The 20,555-nt window shown below is 42.0% G+C and overlaps 1 protein-coding gene across 10 annotated transcripts in view; it reads right to left on the bottom strand.

The window, feature by feature from the left end:
• MAST2 (microtubule associated serine/threonine kinase 2) overlaps positions 1 to 20,555 on the bottom strand; it is a 187,017-nt gene that overhangs the window by 58,758 nt on the left and 107,704 nt on the right. For all 10 annotated transcript variants that reach the window (XM_042873336.1, XM_042873337.1, XM_042873338.1 and 7 more), the window contains one exon: positions 904 to 995. In XM_042873336.1, coding sequence (XP_042729270.1) covers positions 904 to 995 — 92 coding nt within the window. The remainder of the gene's footprint in view (positions 1 to 903; positions 996 to 20,555) is intronic.

The raw sequence follows: 20,555 nt of genomic DNA, 5'->3' as shown, positions 1-20,555 counted from the left end.
CAGGGCTTTACTCAGCAAATCTGTATGAAAATCTGACTTTTTGAGGCTTTCACGGGTATGCCTGGACAAGAACTTCTGTCCTTCCAGCTGGCTGAATGTCCCTCGCAAGGCACAATGCTCTGCAAGAAGAAGCAGATGGCTCCTTCTCCCTGAGCCACCACCACTTTGCTGTCCTTTCTCAGCATTTCCTTTGTTTCAATCTCCAGAAAGTACTTTCACGACATACTGCCATGTAGGATGAGAGAAGTCTGATTGTAATGAAAACAATTACTTACACACAATTGTGATGTGCTTCCACATTGGCTCAACAGTGGGTGAATATGTGTGGCAATGTCTGGGCTGTTTTAAGTTAAACTTGTACCCATTAGGGCCACACCTGAAGCCCAACTGCTTTCTCTGGCATTCTGAAATACTGAAAGCAATGCAGGTGTACATCACCTGTCTCTCTCCCAATAAAGGTAACAAGGGAACATGCTATTCAGGCAAGCTGCTGAACCCACTGCATGACCCCTTCTAAAACTCTGTGGTTACCGCAGACTGAATAAACACTTCTTCTTTAGAAAGAACATCTCTCCACACTTCACTCTGATGACTAACAAGCAGTTGCCCATTTGCCTGGAAATGAGCATTTCACCATTGCTGAAGTGATAAAACTGGCAGCAATGCATAAAGCAATTTTCAAACATCTCGTGTTGCTCAGAGTAGCAGATAGAGACCGCAGATGGCACACTGATGGGGAATATCAACACGTTTGGCAACCCAGTTCATGGCAGGGTGTTGGAGCAAGGTGATCTTTGAGGTCCCCTCCAACCTAAGCCATTCTATGATTCTGTGTTCAAATTCAATGCAATGAGCACCGACATTTTTCCCAATGATTCCCAGCATGGCAGCCCTCGGAGTTACCTGCATGTCCATGGAGGGGGGAATGCGGCCGCGGGAGAGTCGGGGATGTGCTGGACGTTACAATCAAACTCTTTCTGTTGCTTGTCCGACAGCTGGAAGAAAGAGATACAGATGGTGAGGCAAAACCAGAGTAATCAAAGCACCCGAAGGCTGGTCCTAAAGAACAGCCTTTAGCTAAGGAGAAATAATCTCTCAGATTCGGGTCGATATTTCTTCTCTCACTCGATTTTGGTATTGACTGCTGTGAAGCAAACATACAGGGCCAAAAGGTACTTTGTCAGCAATATACGTTTTAATGTGCTAGAAGCAGCACAAACATGCCTACTGAATGCCCAATGAATTTTCAATGCCTACTGAAAAGCATGCAAGGTGAGCTTCCAACAGCCCTCTGCCCAACTTAGCTCTAAAGGTGATGGAAGTAATCATAATGGGCAAGTGAAACATTCTCATTTCACCCAGTCCTGAACAAAGCCTACTGGATATTTAACTCCCTTGCTGTTCATCCACTTTCCTGTGGCATATAGGAATACATACAGTGCATACGCAACACACACTTAGGTTGCCCAGCAGAGCTCCACGGTGGCTCCAGGGCTGACATCCTTAGGGGAAATTCTTTACCCAGAGAGTTGTAAGGCACTGGAACAGCTGCCCAGAGAGGTTGTGGATGCCCCGTCCTTGGAGGTGTTCAAGGCCAGGTTGGATGGGGCCCTGGGCAGCCTGGTTTAGCATTAAACGTGGAGGTTGGTGGCCCTGCATGTGGCAGGGGGGTTGGAGATTCATGATCCTTGAGGTCCCTTCCAACCCTGGCCATTCTGTGATTCTGTGACCTGCCCCCATCCCACCTGGAGCAGCCCCGATAAATGCGCTCAGTCTGCCAAAACCACAATTTAATGCAGAACTGCTTTGCTGCCACAGGATACAGTATATCTGACTGTTATTATTTGTAAGACCTCTTATTGTTATTCTGTAGGAAACTGGAGAACTCGAAGCAGAAAAAAGCACAAGGGAACTGCCAACCATAATAAACAGTAATAAAGTTGAAGCGCCATTAACTGCTATTCAGGCTCTTTAGTGTACTTAAAGCATTCCTCAAAATTGTCCAACTGATTCCATACAATCTTCATTTACATTCATGTATTATTCAACAACACTCCATCCAAAAACTGATTGCCATTGTGTACATCATACAGACAAACGAACGACCTGATGTTAAGAGGCTTAAAATCTCAGTTTATGGATTTTTTTTTAATGTGTTCAGTCAGTCTATTCCAGTAACTGTTGAAAAAAACCAGAATACTCAATTCCTACATTAGTAGCAGATAATCACTATGTTTACATCACGATGAAAATCTCTCACAACACCAAAGTGCTGAGTATTCTAATGTAACGTAGATGACTATGTGAGAAATAAAAAAAACCTTGAGCATTCTAATGTAAATTACCATGTAAAAACTGCAGATCTTGCTCAATACAGAACACTAGTGTCATGAGAAAAGAGAGCTCCATCCTCCGTGGCTGCATCCTTTTGCTAAGAGGAGTCACTAAAACACTCATCATCACAGCCCAGAGCGTCCTCTGGAAAGTTGGTGTATTTAAATCACAGCATAATGGGGAATAAGAGCTGTCTCAAGCTCAGAGCTATTTAACTGATGGCTGCATCTGCCAGACTGGACCAGGTTTTACAAACCCATTTTCTCTGCCATCGCTGCAGAGAGGACGACTCAAAAGACAGAGGGTTAAGCTGGAGAGCAAAGCACAGCTGAGACCCATTAAAACAGGTCAGGTTTGCACCAATGCACCCAGGGGAGGAACGGTTTTTGAGCTGCCCAAGTTAGGAATAAAGAATATTCTTTTTATACCCCCAAAATTTGGTAACTTTCCATTTCGCTGGATCTCTCACCAGGGAAGGAGGAACATCACTGGGCCCCATTCAGCCATTTACACGATCCGCATGTGCTGGCAATAAAGCAAAGCTCAGACATAAAGGCTAAGAACAGAACTTCCAATTTCTTGAATTCATGTTATATGATGGGAAAAATACACGCACACAGCCACAAATGCACTCTCAACTGGTTGAAGAGAGCTCTCTGGATAGATACATAGATAGATATAACTTCTAAGAGAACTTGGAATCAACGAGAAATTACAGAAAAGCAGCAATAAAGCCCTCATAGTCACAAAAATGAAGAAAATAAAAAGGGAGAAGTGGAGCTGTAGGTGCCCCTGTGCCTTGCAGGGGAGTTGGACCAGATGGTCTTCAAGGGTCCCTTCCAACTCAAACCATCCTGTAATTCTATGAAGAGCTAACGTGCAGCCTCCAGTTGGGCAGCTAACCTCAGGAATTCATCACGGCAGCATTTAAGCACCTTCTAAAGAAGAACAGCTGAATATTAAAGAAGTAAAGCTAGCTTTAACCAGGAATTTGTGCCAAAGAAATTTGAGCGAGTCAATTTAAGTGCTGGCACAGTTCACATGAAGACAAAATGCTTTCCTGGAAGATGCACTTCAGCCAGACAGACGGGGCTCAGCACGGGGCTACATGGCCAATAATGAGGAGATCGTATTATTGAACTCTTACACTACATCATTGCTCATTACTGTTCATGAATTCTGCAAGAAACCCTCTAAAAACAATCCAATCTGCATAAAAACCAGGAATAGAAGGAGAGAGTAGAAAGGGAAAAGGTTAACTATACAACTCAGAGTACATTGACAAGAAAAAAATTATAGTTCTGAACCAGTCCAGAGAGACTCTGAGCACTACTACGTGCTTGTAAGCCAAAGCTTTCCTACTTTCATTACATGCAAGGTCCCTGACCCTCCTCTCCTCACAGTTTGGTGTGGGACTCATTAAGGTTTTTCCCAGATCCCACTCCATAACTTGGAAAGAGCCAACCCCTGCTGCATGCCCTGCAGGGCCACTGCCAAACTCCAGGAACCTGCAAGCCCAGGGGAGCATGAGAGCTGCCTGATTTTATTCAGAACAAGCACAGCAAGATGGGAGTTTACGTAGAGAGAGGTGAAACAATGCCTCTGCCATCACCACGGAAATGGTGGCTCTACTGTTTGTGAGTTGAAATCTCTCCCCACAGTAAAAATAACATTTGTTACGTGCAGTGGAGCGTTCCAAGATGTGTTCTTGAAACTGAACACTGCAGGACATCAGACGTGGGTCTGGTAACTGGACACTAGTTTTGGACCCGCTGCAATGCGCTCGGCAGCCAGCAGCAACTTCGTGCAGCAGTGCCAAGCAGGATGTGTGGTACCTGGGAGCTGTGTGCAGCCCCAGCACACCTTGTCCCCAGCCAACAAGCCTCCACCAGAAGGCAATTTGGGACTGATCTCCAGTAATATCACTGCAGTGCTGGTCACGAGGAACGAACAATGAGGTATTTTGTCAAAAAGATAACGCGCTTCTCTAGAAAACACTCTCAGGGCAGAAGATGTTGCGTACGCAAATAAACAATATGTACAGAAAAAAAATCATAGCTTTAATCACAATTGTTACTAATCATTGTTTATGATCCCTTTTAATGATTTAGGAACAACTTCTCAGAAAGAGCAGTGATGCAGTGGCACAGCTGCCCAGGGAGGTGGTGGGGTCCCCATCCCTGGAGGTGTCCAAAGGATGTGGAGATGTGGCACTGAGGGATGTGGGCAGGGGGCATGGTGGGGTGGGCCGGGGTTGGAATGGGTGAACTTAGAGGACTTCTCCAACCTTAATGATTCTATGAGCACTTAACCAAATTTAACTAGATTTTCCTCTGATGTTACAGGAGTTTAGTTGCAGTTGATTTGATTTACAAAGACTTCTTTATGAGAAACAGAGATTTTGGAAATGAAAATAAGTATTTAAAATTTTTATTCACAATGACAGAAAATTTACAAAATCTGAAATCTGCATGTCAATGAATGCACCAGCTGCACAGCAATGTTAACTAGATGTGGAAGTTATCGTCTTAATTATAGTAATTCAAGGATGGAAGCAATTTTGTAAGCTTTAGCACTACCAACAACAGGAATAATTAGTTCTCTAAAATAGATAACAATAAGTAAGCATCTGGTACAATGAATTATTTTTTCTACATTCAGAATGGTTTAAAATTTTTTCATCCTAGAATAACTTGAAAAAAAACTCATTATTATTCACGGTGGAGGTCTGGTTTGCAGATTCTTACAATAACCACTTATCTTCTCTTAAGGAAAAAGCATTATACTCATTAAATATATGAAGGATGGAAGTACAGGGCCATCTTTAGATACCACAGATCCTCCATCATGACACACTCAGCAAGGGGGCTGAAACTAGATGATCACTGTGGTCCTTTTCAACCCAAGCCGTTTTATGATTCTATGATTCCCTCCTCCCTGTCACCTACAAGCTATTGCAGCCATCTGCACATCCCACCTTTGGGGTGGATGCCTTCTTGCTCACCTGTGTGGCAAGGAGCATGGAGATAAAAGAGAGGGCTTCTACCAACTGTAAGGTGTGGGCTGCACTTCAGTATAGATATCCAGGGAGAACATGGACAGTAAATGTGTAGAACATCTGCCGGGATGGTATGTTTCAGCCTGCTAGCAAACACAGAAGCTGAAGGGAACAAGGTGCCAAGCAATGCATGCGTGAAGTTGGATGTAGACTGGTTCTTTTGTTTAAAGAAAACTAACATCTAAGTATTAATGCACAAAAGTAATTTCGTTTCATCTCAAACAAGCTATTAGTTAGATAAACCCTTCTAGTTCTTCATTTATAGCTCAAATTTAAGAAATGATATAACCTCATGTTAAGAAATTGTGAAGAAATGGCTGAAATTGCCAGTTAGTGTCTAATTTATGTTTAATTTGCCTAATATGTGTGGTTGCTGTACACCTGCCTGCATCGTGCTGTGTAGTCCAGGCCTTTTGCATTATTAACAACAGAGGAACACAGGAGCAACTGCAAAGCCAAACAAAATGAAATGTCACAACAAATTACCATGACTGGCACAGCCATTCCCAACTAAATCAAACCACTCTATTCTGAAACATTCCTCCCTCACAAGCATGTTTCAAAGCTATATTCATCCTTATATGATGAGAAAAAAAAAAATCTCTGATTACAGAAGAGAGATGACAGAATGAAAACAGACAGTATTTAATGGGAGAAAACGTACACGGACCACCTCAAGCATTACTATCTCCCTCTTCAGTTGTGTTATGCATTATGCTGCCTTGAAGTTACATTGCAAAGTGTGAAAGGACAATTTAAAGAAAACTAAACATAACTACATACTTTCATTTCCCGTTTCCACCAACTCTATTATTAAATGCTTCACCTAGCATGACTGCTTTTTCAATGGGTGTCTCAGTAGTCATAGAAGACAGATTATCACACTTCTTTTGCTTGCAAAAATTTGAGCAAACAAATTCAAGAACAAAATGACAAAGTGCATTTATAGTGTTTGAAAGCTTTTTTTTACCCCATAAATATAAGGATATAGAGGCACGTAATAAAACAAACCCATTCTAAACACGGTCTCCAAAGATGCATCCTGAAAACAAATATGTGAGCCAAAATGAAAAGAAACCATTATTCACAATTCCAAAGTCAGAGATTTAATAGCAATCTTCTGCACCAGGATATGAGCAGTCCTGCTGCTACATAGCGCTTAACATGAACAGTTCTTTTTGTTTCAGAGCATTTTCTTCATTTAAGCATCAAAAGATGTTTGAAATTAGCTCTGTATCAGTTAATTGTAGTTTCAAACTGCATAGTGACAATAAATCACATATCTAACTTAAAAACTGTTCCAATAGTACATTATTCTGGAAATAATCTCCATAGCAGTGTCTCAGTGGCCTTTTCTATACAGAACACAGATTTACACACAGCAGTATGGTTGTGCTCTGCACATGTAAAAACAGGCAGAGGGGTGCACTGAAACTGGAACCAAGAATGTTTGTTGTTGTGTTTGTTTGTTTGTTTTTTTAACCATTTTCTGCCTAGCCACAGAAAGAAGAAAAACAGAAGTGATTAAATCAAAAGGAAGTAGAAATAGAAGATGGAAGAGAAAATAACTGAGAAGCATTCAGATAAAAAGGAGAAAATGTAGCACCTCTCTGCAGGCCTCTCCTGCTACTGAGCAGCTGGAAGAGTAGAGATGGAACAGCAGAGTTCATGCAGCCCTAGTCAAGCTGCAGAATTTAATACAGAAGCAATACACGTAGCTTGATAAGATCGGCATATTCTGTGTCTCCAAAACCAAAAGCAGCTTTTAAGACTCTTGGAATAAAGCTGGGAGTTTTCGTTGCTGAACTGCTTATTATTCTAACTATACATCTACTGCAAAAGGTATTACTCTGCAGTCCTGGAAATAATAGCAAAAAATCAAAAATAGGTCAGGCTATGGAGTGGGAAAAACTACTCAGGGAACATCCAGTAATTAGGTCTAAGCGTAGAATCAAAATACTTAAGAAGTGTTTTCCTTCATGCTTAGAAAAAAAAACACAACACACAACACACACAGCGATGCAGTTTCATGGTGAGGTGGTCAGTACAAAAAGCGTTTTGCACCTGGCTGAGGTTTTTGGCCTCCAGGTGCACGGTGATAGAAGATGACGTACCACATAATGTTCCTCACAGTTCTTCCAATGAAGTCTGTTTTTTATAGGAACATTTTGCCTGAAGGTGTTTTACAATCCCTAGTTCATGTCAGCATTCAATTGCCGTTGAGGTAACGGGAATCCCAAGCATCCTGGAGGGCATACTGCTTGGTGTGCTCCTTGTCCAGTCCTACAGAGGGCACACAAGTGGGCCTGCAGAGAGGAACATCACTGTGCAGGTAAAAGTCCCTCACAACTGGATGTACCCACAGCGTTTAAGTGCCAACATATCGAGCTGATCTCGCACCGGCCCTTCCCTAGCACAGTCTGTTACCACCACAGACACAAGACTTGAGGAGCCAAGGGTGAGGCTCCCCACAACATTATGGTGACCCAGCCCCACCGAAACATCACTCTGCAGCGCTTAATCACCAGACACCACGCTGACAGACACTCTGCATTTAAAATGCACTTGTCGGAGACAAACAGCAGTTGAAATAAGCAGATGCACAGACACAGGGAGGATTCCTAAACCCAAATGTGTCTACTTGAATTAACCACAAGCCCTGCACATCTCAGGCCAGGCGCGTGCCCACGTGCAATGTTCCTGTCGTGCTCTCAATCCTCAGAAGGCCCGACTGCCCACTGCCCCACTCACAGCATCCCCTCCCTTCTGAAACCAGACTCTTGCCCCAACAGCCATTTTTAATGTAAAATCATGTTACACTCAGCCATCTCTTCCCGAAGATCCCAGCAATTCATAAAATCATCGACGATCTGCATGTTGCTCAGTTTCCACTCCGCAGAAGTTCTGACTCGAAAAACTGGTTTGGCCTGGGCAATAGCCAGCTGGTTGAACAAGAGGGTTTCCACCAGAACAAATTGCTTCCCAGGCTCAAAACCTCAGCATTAACTCTATAGGACACTTTGGACTTTGGTCTGAAGAGAAGCAAGACCACAAAAGCATTCATAATAAATTTAAAATCTACCGTACACAGACAATCCCTGATCAACTAGAAATTACAAACAGTACAGGCAACGTTCCCTGAATCCTTGCCCTTATTCTGTATATTAGGAGGACCATCTTCCCATTCTTGGCACAGCAGCCTCTTCCATTGTAGTTAAGTAGTATAAATATCACATGTAGAGAACCCACTGACAGCTCCCAGTACTCCTCCACCACCACTCTCATCTCTCAGCTGTACCACAGGCAGGTTTCTCACCTAGCAGTGATGTGCTGGCACAGCTGCCCAGGGAGCCGGTGGGATCACCGTCCATGGAAGAGTTCAAGAACCGTGGAGCTGTGGCACTGAAGGATGTGTCAGAGGGCATAGTGGGATGGGATGCCATCAGACAAAGATTTTAGCAGTCTTTTCCAATCTTAACGATTCTGTGATTCTACAGTAATACCCACTGCAGCTCACTCAACACAAAACACACAATTCTCATAATGAGCTTTTCAGAAGATGAGGTAGGAACTTGTTTTTCCCCCCAACAGTCAGTGCTTTTGTCCCAAGGTTGAATTCCTAGCAGAAGTAATTGAAATGAAATTTCCTCTCCAATTAGGGGTGTCAGTTGGAGACCGTTTATTATGCTGTGCTAAGTGAAAATTGGATCTAAGCGTTATCAAAAGCATCAAATTTCCAGATCTTTCTCATCCTTCTCAACGGAGTGAAAACATTTCTTACTTTTCCCATTTAAGCAAGGAAATGTGCGGCCTGACAGCTGTCACTTTAAAGTTAATTATAGCACAAACACACATTTTTAAATTTAGCTTTATGTTATCACAAAAGTATTCTGCTTTGCCTTCTTCCTCAGGGGCAACGTACATATAGAAGGCAGCATCCTCCTGACGCACACAGCTTTGAATGTCTATCTGGATGAATCAGCATAAGACAACACTGCGTGCAGCTCCCCATCTCACACAGCCCTGTTGCAGCAGTTACAGCTGCCAGGAGCACACCAAGAAAGTACCCATGATGTGCTCCGAGCACCCAACTATTCCCAATCACTGCTTCATACCCAGCAAAAGGTGGTTTCTTCTGTTTTTGTGGATATTTAAATGGGAAAGAACATTTAGTTAGTTATCAAGGAAGTGATTATAGGAAATATTTATAACGATTTACGTAGAATCACTGACCTATAGAGGTGGCTTGCTACTTTTCACACTTGCATGGTAGTTCATCCCAATGGTTTTGACAGTTATAGAACTAATGCATCACAAATTGCCTTTCACCAAAAAGAAGAGGAAGGAAATTTAGAGCACCAGTGGCTGGTGCTAATCCTGGAGACTGAAGCAGTACATCCTTCCTAACAGAACCCCACCTTTGTGGTCCCCCCGGAGTTATCTTTCTCAACGTACAAACAAATCTTCCCTGCCCAAACTGCATAAAAAAAACTCATTAAACAAAGTCAACTTCCTAAAAATCCATACAAAATATTCAAAATTCCTAAAAGTCACTGCCTGTTCCTCCAGACAGGGCTAAACATTGCTAGAACAAAAATGAGGTAACAGTAGAAAACATCACTCTAAGCCAATCTCTGAAAACCAACACATGGCCACTTGCACAACGACACACTGCTGTTACCGCACAGCACAACTTAGAGCATATCCAAGAGAAGTCATGCCCAAAGCACAAGAGACAAAAGATTGAAAAACAAAGACATTTAATTTAAATATGTCAAAATCACGCTTAATCTCTGCACAGCTCAAATCCAACAGGCAATGTCTGAGTACAGCAGTACGACAATACTGCTCCGCGTGAGCTTTGTACCAAGAAATTCCCTTATTTATTCCGCAGCTTAGAATTATAAATATTTATACAGAACCAGTTAGACAGGTAAATCTGATTTACGTTTATGTCACCCCTCCCATGACAATCTCCTCAGCGTTGCTCTTGACTTCTCCTATCCTTCTGGGAATATGCTCAAGAAGAAATGGCCCCATCCCTGACCAGAGGAGCAGATGGCTCACTTTCCCACTGCCATTAGTGGTGCCGAGAAGCCCCCAGCTGCACCAGACAGCTCATTTCAGCATAATGCATCGCAGAGGAAGAGCTGCCCTGCACAACATCCTAATGCAGAGAGGCCATATGGGAGCAGAGCCCTGTAGGATGTTTACCAGGGATCAGTCGCCGTTGTTATAGAGATGTATGTCACAGCACAGTGGTCAGAATGCCGCCAGTGGCCCAGAATTCAGAGCACACAATGCACCAGTAGTGCAATGAGACTGCATGCAAAAGTTTTCCGTATGGTCATGGGAAAACTTTGTCAAATATTTCATACAGCAAAATAATCTCTGCCACCAACAGTTTCAACTCCATATAATAAATTTATATTGCAATAACTACTTCTAAAAAGTAATAAACGTACTAAAAAGTACCACACATTACACTTTGAAAGGGAAGCAATGAAAACAGATGTTACCCAGTTAACAATATGATACTTCATTCAAAGTGCAGACGTGTCATGATGCTGGGAATGCTGGCACCCAAGGATGCCCTGGTGCTGCTGCCTCAAGGACCAAGACGTGCAATGGCTTATCCCACAGCCAGCTACTGCTAGGAGTAGCAGTGTGCTCGTGTGTCCTTGGGACCAATGCCTCAACATGAATCCCAGCACAACATGATGTCAGATGAACCAACTCGTTTATTACGACGCACATCACAACAATCCAACCTGACTGCCCATCTCCCCCTGCCCCGAGCCGGGCAGGCTGCCAGCAGACATGGCAGAAGGTGATATTCCCAGCAAACTGTCACATGTGCTCAAATATTTTATTTCCAGGGTTGATTGAAGACTGTGGCTTCGGTGCTGTGCGAAATAGGATTTCCACTGCCCGGCTTGATGCAGCTGCTCTCTGCTAGGGCGTCTCATATAGCTGTTTGATCACTTTCAAATGTCCAATATTCATTTATCTGGTTAAATCAATGAAAAGTACTCTCTTTTCCATTAAGATGTGCAGCAGGCTTACAGATCTATTTTTTTCTTTCTTTTCTTCAAATACTAACAAATAAATGGAATTGAAAATTTCAAGTGGAAGTTTTCTAACAAAGTAATTGTATCAGAAAGCTTGTTAGCATTCCCAAAATTGTGTCAGTTCTTGACAACCAATTTCAAAATTCATAATGGCACATTGACAAGGCTTTCCAAGATAAACATACCTCATGCTTGTTGTGCAAAAGCACTACAGACACCCATTCTGCATGGAAGTCCATGACTGTTGAACCTGCACAAAGAAGTCGACCTTTTTGCATGCAGAACACAGTTCAGAACAGAGTGAGCTTTACAAAATTCAAGTTCTGCAAACAGGAGGAATAAGGCTGCTCCAGTTGCAGTGGTCCCACAGAAGCGATGTTCCTACAGACATCACCCACATCAACCCAGCTTGGCATGGAAGCCACATCCTACCTGCCTCATCCTTTGCAAACAGGCACAGGATAGTAATTTACCTCCCTTTCCTCTCCAGAGCCAAGCTCAAGAAACGTATATGGAAATAATGAGCTTCAGCTCTTACACTTCTGTTCGTCCTTCACATTCCTACTGATACTGCTCCATGAGTTTGAAAGGCAGACCCATCAACAACTGGAAACTCAAGGAGCTTTTTCTTCTCAAAAAAATAGACAATAAGGCTTGTATTTGGTAATAAAGCTTCTAACACAACTCTTTGTGACCAAAATCTATATTTTATTTTTTTAAAGCAAAATCTTTCTTTGTTCCCAGTAAAATTTCTAAAAGTCACTGTGAGCACAGAAGTAAACTGATAAAATTCAAACTGTAAAAACAGAAACAGGAAACAGAGTAACCCCTCTCCCCTCATTCAATATGTTTCTATGTCCTAAAATAGATTAATTTCATTTTTGACAGCTCATGAACAAAATTCATCCCAAAATCAAGTCAAAGCTTATATTCCAAATCTTACATAGATTTTAACTCTAACAGCCTATCAACCAATGGGAAATTATGATGCTCATGGCAGCTGTTTACTCATAAACCTATATCTATTGTGTTGGTCAGGGTTAGCACCTACCTCACTCACCAAGCCCACTCCTGCAGTAAGTTTTTGGGCTATGTGCATTAAGCTCCACAGAACACCTGATCAGTAATAATTACATCGCTATTTCCCGGTCTTGAAGGGGTACCACTGTACTGCATCAGAGCTATTAGTGCACACAATTCAATGGGATTTTATCAAAATCCAAGAGTAACGTGTGACTAAGAGCACGCATCCTATTTACTACTACAGCAACATATTAACATCTCCAAGAAGAAAAAAAAACCTAGCAAGGATGGTTTAAAATTCAAGGTGATGCATATCGCTAAGAAAATCGTGAACTGTACGTCAAAACATTTCCAAGCCCTGCCCAGTGCTGCCTATATCATCATAATACTGTTTTGCTACTCTGAATACTGAGGCAGCTTGTTCTCAGTAAGGCATCAATCCATCATTTTGTAGAAACAAACCCACGTCACATTCACATACTATGAGAAGCGAGGAACGATGCATTTAAATAAATACCTACAAAAAGAACAAACCGTGGATCTGAATGGTATGATTTTTACAATGAATACAGCTACAAATCACGAAGAAATTACGCCCAACGTACATGATTTAATCTGTTCATAAAGGAAGAAAGCAAGCCTAAACAGCATTAAAACAAGAAGCTTGGAAAAACATCGTAAGAATTACTTGCAAAATCCTTGGATTACCTTTTGGATCGTCTCAACATGCTGGTAGCAGGCAGAGAGAAATTGGACAGCACAGTCCAAAAGGAGTCAGACATGATCTTTAAAAGCTTTCATTGCTGGGAAAATACAGCACAATCAAGCCACTAGCAATAAATAAGGAACTAAATAATACCAGTGACAGAGCCAATGCAAATTCCCTGTAGACCTCGCAAGCTGTTCCATTAATGTGAGACAGGCAGGCAGGCGTGCATGCTGCTGCTCCCACCGCCTCCATCCCTGCCTGCCGCTCTCTACCTTAGGAGGCAGTGCAAAATGAGATATTTATTCCCTTCCCATCGTGTACACTTTAGAACCGGAGCTGCTTGTATACACAACAAACATTATTTATATACATCTCTGCCTGTTCCTCCAATTGCAATCAAAACATTTTCAAGCAAAGCCACGAGCGGGGATCTATTGGTAATGCTGAATAACATGCTGCTTCCAGGCTGTGGCTGCACACACAGCACCACTCACTGCTGACTTCGGGGTTTTATTTTGAAATGGAGGCCCTCCTGCTTTGTAGCAAGGAGAGGGGCTTCTTGCTTATTCTTTTAATTAACCTTCCATCTTCAAATGAACCCTATGTTCTGTGTTTACATGCCCCAAGTGGATTTTAAATAAATAAAAAATAAATAAATAAGAAGTAAGCCACCCACCCATGCACACGTCAGGCAACAGCAAGCACAACTCCCGGTGCCACCAAACAGCTCCGCCAGCTGAATTTCAACTGCAAGGAGAGGAGAGCCATGAGTGATGCACATCAGAGGTTTCCCACACACACTCCTGCACAGCAGCCACGTTGTCCTGCACAGCAGGTTCACATTGTGCCCTCTGTGCTCCTTGCCACGTTTTTGCTTTTTCCAGGGGCTGCACAAAACCTCACTGTAGCTGCTGCGCTTTTTGTTTGTTTTTTAATTTCAATGCGCAATCTTTTTTCTTTCTGTTGTAGCTTTTTTAAGCACTTCTGCCAATAGGAAAGCTAATGACATTCTCATATTTCAGCCTTCTTGAGTGGCTTTTTATCACAGACATGAGGAAGACGACAATCAACAGCTGGCACTGCCTTCCGTGCACAATGCACCCCTTAAAAACACATGGAAATGGCTGGGAGGAAGGAATCCCAGTAGGCTCTCATTAACTTTCCACAGAATTGCATGAAAGAATTAAATGACCTTTCTAACTAACACATAAAAATGCATGGTTTTTAATACACACATATATCAAAACAAACACCAGCAGATTCAGCAAAGCATCTCCTTCCATCTGAGCTTCAGAACACAAAATGCAACTTTGCATGCTGCAGAAAGCAGAGCTATGTCCAACATGGCCATCCCTTCCAGCCTGTTTTAGACACTTGCATCAAAAGGATCTCCATCACCTTTTACTTTGATTTCATTTAGAGTGTGACCAGGTAAAGCTCTGCCCCTATCTATTGCTGATCAGAAAGCAGCAGCACAATAATTTACGGATCATAGAATCATTAAGGTGGGAGAAGACCTCTAAGATCACATAACCCAACCTCAGCCCACCCCCCCATGCCCACTGACCAAGTCCCTCAGAGCCACATCCCTACGTGTCTCAAACACCCATGACCCCACTACTCCCTGGGCAGCCCATGCAAGTGCATCACCACTCCAAGAAATAACATGTACCAGTCAGGTCTAGAAACCAAAGAACAGCATCACAGCATTATACTCAGGGTACCACATGACCTTCCAACTCCAACAGACTTGTTTTCAAAAAGGTTTACAAATAGTCAGATTCACACCATCAGCTGAAATGTGAATTCAAATTTCCAAGCAGTAACGAAGACAAAAAGCTCTTTATTAACCAACAAAGTAGACCTGACAGCAAAAAGAAATTCCAGAATGCTTACAGACAGCAAATAACCTAAAACCAGCTAAATCCCCCTAAATTCATATTTATTACATCTTTTTCTCCAAAAAGTGACTGGAAAAACAGCAACTGGAGACATACCACACAACATTTTTACATTCCCTACAGAAAAGGCATATAAAGGAGAAGCCATTTTAGGAGAATATTCTCCGTGAACACCAATGGCAGCATCAATCAGCTGAAACTCTGCTCCACTCTCAGTGTTCAGGGGGCACCCAGGGCCCCCAACTGGGCAGGGGAAGCAGCAACAGTGATGCTATCTGCATGGCTCTGCAGAGCCCACGAATTGCACCAAACACTTTGGAAATTACATAGCACGGTTTGCAAAGAGCAGGAATTTCTTTAACACTTCTCCTCCCTGCTTTTCACAACGTGTGTTCCACGTACCAATAAAAAACCTCACCTTGCAAATTGGCATCAGCGAAGTGTGCATTTTGGGACAGTTCCCAAGTGGTTCATACAGAGAGGGTCAGAATAGACTGAAAAATACAGGTAAGCAGTGATGAGTGCTGACGAGATGCAGCGTTCTTACTAGAATAGCAGAACACACTGAAACTATCAAAAATATGCCCTATCCTAAAGTATTACAGTGTCAACGTTTGAACAATGCACTCTAGTAATAAAAAAGTTAAAAGTGTAAGCATTTGCTAATAACAAATGAAATCCTTCCAAGTGACTATACTCTCGTCTCTGTATGATAAGCAAAACATTTTGCAGAAGTCTAGAGACTTCTCACTGGTTCAAAATCACAGCCTTCTGCATGCCAACAAAAATACCACAACCACAAACATGTTACCAGATGAGCTTTCTACTTCATTAAACTCATAAATGAGATAATATGTCTCTGTGAATTCCCAAACATGAGCTATTCCCAGCCTGAAGAAACAGCCTTCCTTATGGAACACTCCCACTTGCCGTTCAGGGTGTTTATTTTCCATTCATCTCCTTCACCCAATTCACGCCCAAATTATCCTCAGGAAAGACCAGAGGTTCAGCAGCTCCTGCAATGCTGGAGTGCTTCCCTGCTGATCACATCTGTCACATCCAGGGCCCTCCTGACATGGAATCCATTGGATATCACACATCAAAGACTTCCCCAGTTTCTCACCTTTCCCAATTCCTGGGTAGGACACAAATTAAGCCTGATATTACGTGGGATTATAATTAGGCAAACAGTCCATGTGAAACCCATTGCTCCCCAGGCTTCTTTCATAGCAGCCACATTTCTGACTTACAGATCTTAAGTTCCCATAGAATAAGACCATCTTAAATAACAACTGTCCTTGTAAAAGTAAGCTGAACTTACCAAGGAGATCATTGATGTCATGTTAAAAAGAGAATCGCAGAAGTCAAACCTCTTGTAACTGGACAGATTTTAGGTGAACTATTCATCAGGCAATGGTTCCCACAGCATTTTTTCGCCGAATTTTTGAAGTATTTCAAATAGAATGAAACTTGAAGTACCCAAAATTTCAGGTGGAAGTAACTTGAGTCATGCAATAAAGGAAAACGGTGTAACAGAAACCAGCTGCAATACTACTTGGGAAAACCTACCTAATTATTCAATCACTTGAACAGTTACATTGTATTGAGTGTCACAAAAACAAGAGGTAGTCTCACAGTTGACATTTTTGAATAGCTGTATACCTCAAATGCACAAATTAGGCACTAGAAGTATCTAAAAACTAAAACTGTTTTACTAGCAAAAGCTGGATTGTTTGGAGGCATCAAAAACAAAAGATACACTGTTCAACTTTATTTGAAACTTCAAATGGCATATTTAGCAAGAGAAGAAAAGCACTGCAACTAATATTAATTAACAGAAATGAAACTGATGAAGATCTGAAGAGATCGCTGCTGTATATTGCTGTGGTGTTGCCAAAACTGTGCAATATGTAACAACTCCAGTTTTGAGTTTGAACTTTGAACTTCAGTGTGAAGAAAGGAAAGAAGTTCTTACATACCTCTAAAATATAAAAATCTAGGGAAAAAAAAATCAGAGCACCGTTCCTTTAAAAAGAAAAAAAAAGAAATACATGGAGGACGTGTGCTGATCTATTTGGAGCATCATTATTATTTGAACAGCGACCTACTGAGTGCCGAGCAGGCTGCCATCTCGAGCCATGTAAGCAGCAGTCGGACAGAGGACACGAAGTCGGATCAATCTTTAGGGCCCACGTCTCTATTGTTACTTGCTAGCTCACACAAGCTCCTCTTTCTTCATTTTTTGGCAGAAATCAGCCGAGCTCCATGCACCCCAACTACGACCAATACAGAACCAAAGACCTGCGCCCAGATTTCAAGCCCCAGCTCCATACAGGAGGACTCCAAAGGACCTGCGCTGCTCAAAATTAAACCAACCAGGTTTCCTGGGCTGAAGAATAACCAAACTGCTCTCTGGAGTGCATTTCCCATGCAGATAACAGCCTCCATTAGTTTAGATACTGATTCAAAGGATCAGAAACGTTTGCTGAGCTGCGGCAGAATTAGCTATAAGGCACTGTACGCCCATATACCAGAATAAAAGCTGCCAGCTTCTCATGTAACTTTAATCTGGCGCTGTTACTGAACTAACTGGGGTTGTCATCATAGCAATAGCCTGAAATGCTAGCTAATGCATTTCAGTGTCCCAGCACAGCAGCAGGCCTGTTAAAGCACCGTTAAAGATTGATAACGAAGACTTTTTACCAAAACACAAACTTAATTGTGCCCCAAATTCTACAAATGTTTATTCAGATTCTCTCTTTGGATTCCTATTAACAAAAATACCACTTTCTAATTTGCTAGAATTCCTTACTCCAGTCACAAACTGCATTAGCAAGATATTGGCTATTGCAATAAAACATTCATTTAATGCGATTTCCAGCTCAGCAAATTGATGAGTGGGCTCAAATGCCATGGAAAGGTCAATTAGTCTCTTTAAATGCGTTACTAGAACTAGCATTCTTTTCCTAGGCTGTTTTCTTCATGTATGATTCAAATGTCAGTTATCTTATTTAATCAAATGCACCCTCAACATGCAATTCAAATGCCATAAGAAACGAGGAGCCACTTGGAAAATAACGATACTGAGCATTGGTTTTGAAAACTTCATTTTTAGACAGAAACCTCCTCTTGTTTTATCCAAAATGTTCTTGAAGACACCTGGTGACCACTGAGCACCTCAGTTCTGTTCTGACCTCCAAACCCTCTTGCAAAGATTTTCCCCTCTCTCTGCCAGCGAAAACTCAGTCAGAAGAAAACACAAATTGATCTTCCTGTTGCCACCGTGGCATTTTATCATCTTAATCATGAATAATTTATCATGATGCACTTAAAAGATGTGCTTAAAACATTTATTTCTAACCTGTAAGACTCTGTTACTGAATTAACTGTGCAACCATATTTGCAAACAGGAATCACAGAATCATTAAGGTTGGAAAAGACCTCTAAGATCATCAAGCCCAACCAAACCCATCACGCTGTACCCTGGCATCTTCATGTCAGCCCCTCCACTAAGCAGCTCAGCACCAACATCTCTGCCTGTTCTCTGCAGAGCTCCTCCAGCACTGATTCCCTGCCCAATGGGGTCTTGTATATCTGCCCTTGACAGATGCTGCCATAAACCATTCCAAAAAGACCTCAGCAGAGCAGATTTGTAAAGCAGGTGTTTGCTATCCTCTACTTTATGGGGAAACTACAGTACAGAATTGAAAGGACAAATTAAGAGAAAATGCAGCAACAAAGGTACTTTGTGCTGTGTAGGGATGGAGGGGTGAAGTGGTTGGTTAGAACCAGAGACAACACAACCTGGGTAAGTGAAAGAAGCAAATGGTAAGGATGGGGAAACAACATAGCTATATAAGTGGGTGAATCAGACAGATTTTGTTACTCAAGACCACAGCCATCAGCTTCCAATATCAAACAGGGCTCCCATCACTTACACAAGAGCCCAACATGTAACACATCCCCCGCAGCATCATATCAAATCCCAGAATCATTAAGGTTGGAAAAGACCACTAAGATCATCCAGTCCAACCACCAAAGCACCACCCACAAGCCATGCCCACAAAGGACAAAGACCAACACAGCACGGCTGGCAGCCAGCCTGAAGGAGAGCTGCTCCTTTGGGCTGCACATCACGCAGAGGCAAATCAAGCCTGAACTCCCAACGCAGTGCTACCACCTGATTTGTTTCTGGGTACAGATCCACCTATCTGTTGTTCAGTGCCAGCACTTCCACCCTGCAGCTCATTTCCTCGCTGCTTGTTTAACACACTGAGGCTCAAAGGGTAAGGATACTGTAAAGCCCTCGCATTTACCATGGCTTTTCTGAAACAAAAGGCTTATTTTGTAGGATGTTGGCTAGGAAGAGTTATTCTGGGAGCAAGGGGAATGCTAATGCAGCGAACAGACTAAGAGGATGAATTTTACATTTTCAAGCATAAATTCTTAATGAAGTTAGAGCATGGGATAAGAATAGACTTTACAAAATAAGCCATGGTGCAGATGATACATGAGAAATCAAAACCATGCGAGGGAACATCATGAGTACTGGTATAGGAAAAAAAGAAAGGATAAAAAGTTCACCCAGTTCTAAGGCAGAACTGCATCCTAATTTGGCCATGAATTTTTAACAGAAATCGGTCCCTATTTTAGTTATTCCTTTGGAATAATATCTATCTTCACAGCAAAAGCTTAGCTTTAATCTGAAAGTCTGGGAAAGCAGTGATAACATATCACCTACCAGCAGGCAAACAAACTACTCGAGGTCGCGAGCCTCTGAGAAATGCACAATGTGCAAGGCAGATGAACACAAGAACAAGCATGGAACACTGATTTCTGTATAATTACAGATCAATACATCTCTATAAGCTGGTTTACAGTAACTCTGGGGAACCCACAAAGGTGATATATTAGTAAAGCAACATTTCTTAAAATTTACACAATATTTAGAACCTCACTTGATACATATTTATTTATATAGGTATGTAAAAACAAAAGTAAATAGGGCCATACATGTCAGAAGTTTGAAACACTGAGACAGATTTAATAACTTGCAATAAATTTGTCCAGGGTTAATTCCTCGCTTGGAAATGAAGTGCAGAACAGACAGATATGGAACTCAATGACTTCTGCAGCCTCCAATGAAAATCTCATTTCAAAATACTGCAAACAGTATTTAAAATTTTGCAATTCTAGATTTTATTGTACTGTATTGTAGCACATTACAAAATGGCATAAACAAACGATACAATTAGTAAAAATACAACACAAGTATATAAGAGCACTGCTCAGACACTTTTAAAACAAATATAGCCCCCCTCCCTTCACCAACCGACCTTTAAAATATCTCAGATCTAAGGAAAAAAGAAAATATAGCTAAAGAAGTATCTCCATCTCACATTTCCTTACTTGTTCCCCGGGCTCTGACCAGCAAAGCAAGCACTGTGCAGACCTGGTAG

This window comes from Lagopus leucura, unplaced genomic scaffold, assembly GCF_019238085.1.
Source record: "Lagopus leucura isolate 7727_CA_CO unplaced genomic scaffold, USGS_WTPT01 Super-Scaffold_100009, whole genome shotgun sequence".
In the NCBI taxonomy this organism is placed as follows: Eukaryota; Metazoa; Chordata; class Aves; order Galliformes; family Phasianidae; genus Lagopus; species Lagopus leucura.
The sequence above is the reverse complement of the archived record's forward strand: the minus strand, read 5'-3'. Positions and strand labels throughout refer to the sequence as shown.